This window comes from Monodon monoceros, unplaced genomic scaffold, assembly GCF_005190385.1.
Source record: "Monodon monoceros isolate NGI ecotype Baffin Bay Population unplaced genomic scaffold, NGI_Narwhal_1 Super_Scaffold_6, whole genome shotgun sequence".
Classification (NCBI taxonomy): domain Eukaryota; kingdom Metazoa; phylum Chordata; class Mammalia; order Artiodactyla; family Monodontidae; genus Monodon; species Monodon monoceros.
Window position 1 is genome coordinate 100,076,473 of NW_021703783.1, and position 6,006 is coordinate 100,082,478.

At 69.3% G+C, this 6,006-nt stretch overlaps 1 protein-coding gene across 1 annotated transcript; it reads left to right on the forward strand.

Annotated features, from left to right (window-relative positions):
* Window positions 1-567: 567 nt before the first annotated feature.
* PIM3 (Pim-3 proto-oncogene, serine/threonine kinase) lies at window positions 568-3,807 on the forward strand. Its single transcript, XM_029205826.1, has 6 exons — window positions 568-1,070; window positions 1,177-1,286; window positions 1,375-1,425; window positions 1,512-1,881; window positions 2,397-2,573; window positions 2,653-3,807. Exons 1-6 carry the CDS (start codon window positions 986-988, stop codon window positions 2,838-2,840), a joined length of 981 nt encoding a protein of 326 aa, XP_029061659.1. The 5' UTR covers window positions 568-985; the 3' UTR covers window positions 2,841-3,807.
* The last annotated feature ends 2,199 nt before the right edge of the window (window positions 3,808-6,006 follow it).

Sequence of the window (6,006 nt, forward strand, 5' to 3'; positions counted from 1 at the left end):
AAGCCCGGGTAAGAACGAAGGCCCGGGGTAGGCAGAGTGGAGCCTCAGCCCACCCGGGGGCTGCGAGGCCCGGGGCGCTGTCGCCCGGCGGGGTCCCCCAGGGGGCGGAGGTGCCAGCCGCTCCAGGCCACGGGCGCGTCGGGGTGCGCGGACTGCCGGGGAGGTACGAGCACAGCCTGGGGTATCGGGGGCGCCTCCCGGACCCCGCCGCTCCTCGGGACCCCACCGCCACATTCCTGGCTCAGCCGCCCTCGCCGGGCCGGTGTAGCCGGTGACCTTCCCGGCGCGGCCTGGGCCCCGGCGCGGCCTGGGCCCCGCCCCGTCCGCGCGACGCCACTGGCTGGGCCCCGTGCCCTTTGCAAACGCCGGCTCCCATTGGCTCCCGCGGCCCCGCCCCGCACTCCCGGGCCACCGCCCGCGCGGGAACTGCGCGTGCGCGGGGGCGTGTGTGAACGCGGAGAGGTGACGCGCCACGCCGTGCCGTGCGCCTCCGCGGCTCCGCTCCCGCCAGCTAGTCCCAGGCGGTTCGCCGCGCCCCCCGCCCGCCCCCGCCCACTCCGGAAGGCGCGCCGGCCTCTTCCCGCCGTCGCCTCGGCAGCTTACGCGGGTTCCAGAGGCGCCCCCCGCCGCTCGGCCCCGGCGGAAGGGGGCGGGGCCCCGGCTCGGCCCGCCCCCGCGGAGGGATACGCGCGGCCGCGGCCCAAAACCCCTGGGCGAGGCGGTCCGGCCGTGTGAACGGCTCGGCCTGCTGCGCGCGTCGTCGTCGTTCGCACGGGGCTTGGCCGGGCAGTGCGCCGCGCGGACGGCCTCGCCCGAACAGGCCCGCGCTCCGAGGCCGGCGCTCCCGGCGCACCTGCCTGCTGTCCGCGTCGGGGCTACGCACGGCCCGGAGAGGCCGTCCTCCCGCGTCCTCCACCGCGCGGGGAGCCGGGCCGGGCGAGAAGCGGCGCGGAGGCCGGGGGCCCGCGCCCGGCCGCCGCCCGCGATGCTGCTCTCCAAGTTCGGCTCCTTGGCGCACCTGTGCGGACCAGGCGGCGTGGATCATCTCCCGGTGAAAATCCTGCAGCCAGGTATGCGGGGGCCGGGGGTGTGGGCGCGCACCGAGGTTGGGCGTCCACCGGGGTCGGGGGGCCGGGCTCCCCGGTCGCACCAACCCCGCCCGTGCGCTCTCCACAGTCAAGGCAGACAAGGAGAGCTTCGAGAAGGTGTATCAGGTGGGCGCCGTGCTGGGCAGCGGCGGCTTCGGCACGGTCTACGCAGGCAGCCGCATCGCCGACGGGCTCCCGGTGAGTCTGGCCGCCCGGCACCCGGGATTCTCGGCACGCGCGCGTCGTTGCGTCCGCGTGGGCCTGACCACTGGTCCCTTCCCCCCAGGTGGCCGTGAAGCACGTGGTGAAGGAGCGGGTGACCGAGTGGGGCAGCATCGTAAGTGTGGGCGGGGAGCGCGGGGCGCCAGGCGGAGCGGGGGACGCGGGCGCCGGGCGGAGCGCGCTGACCGCCGTGTCCCTTAGGCCGGCGCGGCTGTGCCCCTGGAGGTGGTGCTGCTACGCAAGGTGGGCGCGGCCGGAGGCGCGCGCGGGGTCATTCGCCTGTTGGACTGGTTCGAGCGGTCCGACGGCTTCCTACTGGTGCTGGAGCGGCCCGAGCCGGCGCAAGACCTCTTCGACTTCATCACGGAGCGGGGCGCGCTCGACGAGGCCCTGGCGCGCCGCTTCTTCGCGCAGGTGTTGGCCGCCGTGCGCCACTGTCACGGCTGCGGGGTCGTGCATCGCGACATCAAGGACGAGAACCTGCTGGTGGATCTGCGCTCGGGCGAGCTCAAGCTCATCGACTTCGGCTCGGGTGCGCTACTCCGCGACACCGTCTACACCGACTTCGACGGTGAGCGCCCTCCCCGCGGCGAGGGCCGAGGGGCTGGCGACTGTTGGGGCCGCGCGCCGCGCTGGCTTGCCCAGAGCGGGGCCTCGGGCCGTTGGGTCCGGCAGGTTGGGGCGCGGGGCGGACTCCAGACTCCTCTTGGCCGGCGCCGCCTCGGGCCTCCCCTGCGCGCGTGCGGAACGCGGGGGCGCCGCGCAGAAATCCCCGCATTGCGGTGCCGGGGAAGCCGGGGCTCCCTGCCCCTCCCCTTCCCGGTATCCTCACCTCACATCTGTTTGTTGTGAAACCGGACCCCGCGCTCATGTGACCCGCCTCCCGCGCCGGGCCAGCTGGGGGGGCGGGGCGGCCGGCGCCGGGGGGAGGCCACGCCTGCCGGGGTTTTTCCAGGGTGAGGACCGGGCCCCGGCTCCAACGCGGAGAGGATCAGCTGGGAGCCAGGGGTCTCGGTGTTCGCGTGCTGCCGGCCTGGTGGGGCGCCGACCCGGCAGCCGGTCTGCTAAGCCCCGTGTGTCCCCTAGGCACCCGCGTGTACAGCCCCCCGGAGTGGATCCGCTACCACCGCTACCACGGGCGCTCGGCCACCGTGTGGTCTCTGGGCGTGCTGCTCTACGACATGGTTTGCGGGGACATCCCCTTCGAGCAGGACGAGGAGATTCTCCGGGGCCGCCTCTTCTTCCGCAGGAGGGTCTCCCCAGGTGCGCTGAGGGGCTGGGCCTGCCACTGGTGGCGAGGTGTCGCGGGGCGGCCCTGTCCTGACCCCCTCTTCCCCCACAGAGTGCCAGCAGCTCATTCAGTGGTGTCTGTCCCTGCGGCCCTCTGAGAGGCCCTCGCTGGACCAGATCTCTGCCCACCCCTGGATGCTGGGGGCTGAGGGGGGCACCCCGGAGAGCTGTGATCTGCGGCTTTGTGCCCTGGACACGGACGATGGGGCCAGCACCACGTCCAGCAGCGAGAGCTTGTGAGCAGGGCCTGCCCCTGGCCGTGGGAACCGGAGGGGACCCCTGCGCTATGCCCGGGCCCTGCGCTGGGCCGGCTCTGCCGGGCAGTCTGCTCCTTGCGAAAAGCAGTGACCTCTGACCCCTGGTGACTTTTGCCTTTGGCACCGGCCGGTTCCTTTGCTTTGAGTGCCTTTTCGAACGCTGCTCTCACGGGACTTAGTTTTCTCAAGCTCTGTCTGTCCAAAGACACTCCGGTCGAAGCCAGGTCCTGCCTGCCCACGGCCGGCGCTTGACCCGAGACCGTCCCTCTCCTGTGCTGCTCCGGAGGTGGCCCTGACCTCCCCGCCCCTCTGCGTCTGACGTGTCGGACCAGGAGCTCTCCCGTGTCCTGTGGCCTTGTCTCACATGGGCACGGGGTCCCTCATCATGCCCCCCCTCCCACCCTCGTGTCTCGGTGTTCGTCTGGGCACGTCTGTGCACAAGCAATGCAACGTTCAGGCCTTGCTGCCCACCCGCCCACCCGATGCGTGTGCAACTGTCTTATTTATGGTGTGACCCAGAGGAGGGTTATTTATTGTTTAATTTATTTGTTGAGGTTCCTCCCTCCCAGCAGCCCTAGCTCCTCAAGGCCTGTGGGCAGAGGAGGGGGCGGCTGTGCGTGTGGACCCCAGGTCCCAATCCTACCCGTGTCTGTCAGAAGGTGGACTTGTACAGTGGCTAATTTAAGGGGAGTGGGTGACCCCGCCCCCTTGCGGCTCTGCGCCCTTGGGGGGTGGGTTTTAAATTATTGACCTTGTACAGTCTGCTTGTTGGCTCTGGAGGCTGGGGGGTGGGGGGACAGAGTCTCAAGCCTTTAATTTATTTCAGCAGTTGTGTTTGTGTGATCCCGGTGTGCGTAGGCACTGCGGATAGGGTTTTCTTTCAGTTCAAAAGTGAGATGTCTGGAAATCATATTTTTTTATACAGGTATTTCAATAAAACTGTTTTGTATGAAATGGAGATTCTGTGTTTACTGGGCTGGGTCATCTTGGGTAAGAGAAGAGGTTTGGGGAGAAGGGGCCTCTGGTCCCTGCATAGCTCCCTCTGCATTTCCTGTGGGGAGGTAGCTGCACGAGGCAGGGAGGTGGCCGCACGAGGGGCTCAGGTGCTTCCCTCCCAGCTTTTGGCCTTCTTGCTACCCCGTTTGGACCCTGCTGCCCCAGGGGAGTGGGAAACACACTGTGCCCTCAGGGGCCCCTGGGGGGAGGAGCAGGGAGCCAGGTCCTGGGGGGTGTTGCCAGCACGAGTCTGGGGCCATGTCTGGCAGTGGCCCCGAGAGGCTGGAAGGGGTTCTGAAGCATGAGGAGAAGTTTGCCAGGGGAAGGGGGTGGGAGGTGTTCCAGGTGCGGAGGACAGAGGTGGCGCGGTTGGGCCCCGGCCTGACAGGTGCAGGGTGAGGTGGCGGATGGGAGCCACAGCCAAGTCCAGGTGTGGACATGTGGGCCAGGCTGCAGTGTGAAGGGCAGTCTGTGGAACGTCTGGCCATGCCCTGCCCCGCCTCCACGGGAGCCCTGTGCTGGGCGTCTTGTGCTGGGGCAGGTGCTGGCGCCCCCAGAGGCCTGTCCCTGGGTCCCACAGCCCAGGTCCCGTGTCTCATGCCTGCTGGTGGGCCCTGGGAGCAGAGTTGGACAGAAGGGCGTCCGGGGGCCGAAGGTTAGAGCAGAGGCAGGAGGTTTTGGAAGGCGAAGCTGGAGGAAGTGGAGTCGGCCTTTCCCCCGGCGGGCAGGCGCTGGGGTGCGGCTCCGGCCTCGGCCACTCAGAAGTCAGCGGGCGTTCGTGGCCTGCCTGGGGCCTGGCGCCTCCCCCCGGAGCTGCTGCTGCGCCCCAGGCCTCCCCGGGGTGACCCCCTCGGTGTGTGGGGTGCCGGGCAGCACTGCCCGAGTCCTCCCAGGCTCCGTGGGGCTCTTCTCCGTTGCTCACCCTGCCTCTCCGCGGAGCGGGGCACTCGGGCAGCGGCCCCACACCCAGGCTTGAGGACGAGCCCCCGCCCCCCACCCTGGTGACACTGATCCACGTGACACCATGATCCCGGCTCCCCCTCTTGCCAGCTGAGGGTGCACCCTGCCCATTTACCCCCCATCCTCAGTCGGTCCATCTTCCAGACCATCCAGTGAGCACTCCCAGAACTCGCCTTAGTGTGGGACCCAGTCTGGCTTGGGGAGGGCGAGGCGCCCCCCACTGAGCCGCCAGGCACTGCAGCCTGCTGGGAAGGCAAGGGACTCGTGGAATTGGGGACCCACTTGCTGGGGATGGTCTGTGCCACTGGTGCCCCTGGTGTCTGCGGGCCCCTCCGCCGGGGTGGGGTCTGTCCTGGCGGTCAGTACTGGCCCTGTAGGTGGGGCTGGGGGCTGGGGCTGGGAGAGGGGGCTCCTCTGGCGCAGGGCCTCTTGGGACCAGGATGGGGTTGTTCCCACGGGCAGGATCCCCAGCCCCGCCTTGAGGCTGCTGGCACTGTCGGCTGTGTGGACGGCCTGCGGCTGGAGCAGAGGGGACAGGCTGCTTGAAGACCGTGGAGGGCCCGACCCCCCAACCCCTGTCCTGCCCTCCTCGAGGCTGCCAGCTTCTGGGCCAGGCCCAGGCTTCTTCCAGCAGCCCCAGTCCCAGGGGCTCCCCTGGTCCAGGGGCTCTGACTGTGTCTGCCAGGCCAGCCCCCATCTCCACTCAGCCTCTGATATCTTGACCCGTTTAGTATCGAGGCTCCTTTAGAGCCACTTGCTCACCTCCAGCCCTCAGGGGCTTTCCTTGGGGTTGCACAGAACCCCGAAATCATCACGGAAAGAACCGGAAACCTGAACGCGCTATGGCCCTCGGGGGTGCGAGTACCTCTGCTCGGAGGCGCCCACGCCCACAGGAGCGACACAGTGCACCCCGCACTGTGATTGCTCACGGCCAGGCCTCCTGGGGGCCGGTGGGTGCTGGCCAAGCCGATGAGGTGGTGGGCGGGCGACCTTTCCGGGCTGCTCACCCACCTGCCTGAGGCCGGCCCAGCTTCCGGGGCAGCGTCTGGGAGGCACATCCAAACCCACTTGCCGCAGCTGTCAGGGCCTCGCTGTTTTTTTCCTCCGGTGCAGCCCCCAAAAGGAAACCTTGGCGTGGCTTTGGTGCCTCGGCTTCTGAGAAAAGGGAAGTGAACCCACCTGGGAGCCCCACC

Coding starts and splice junctions, on each gene's coding strand:
- PIM3 (XM_029205826.1), top strand. CDS start 986: ATGCTGCTCTCCAAGTTCGGCTCCTTGGCGCACCTGTGCGGACCAGGC. Junction 1,287..1,374: donor GCATCGCCGACGGGCTCCCG/GTGAGTCTGGCC, acceptor CCTTCCCCCCAG/GTGGCCGTGAAGCACGTGGT. Junction 1,426..1,511: donor TGACCGAGTGGGGCAGCATC/GTAAGTGTGGGC, acceptor CGTGTCCCTTAG/GCCGGCGCGGCTGTGCCCCT.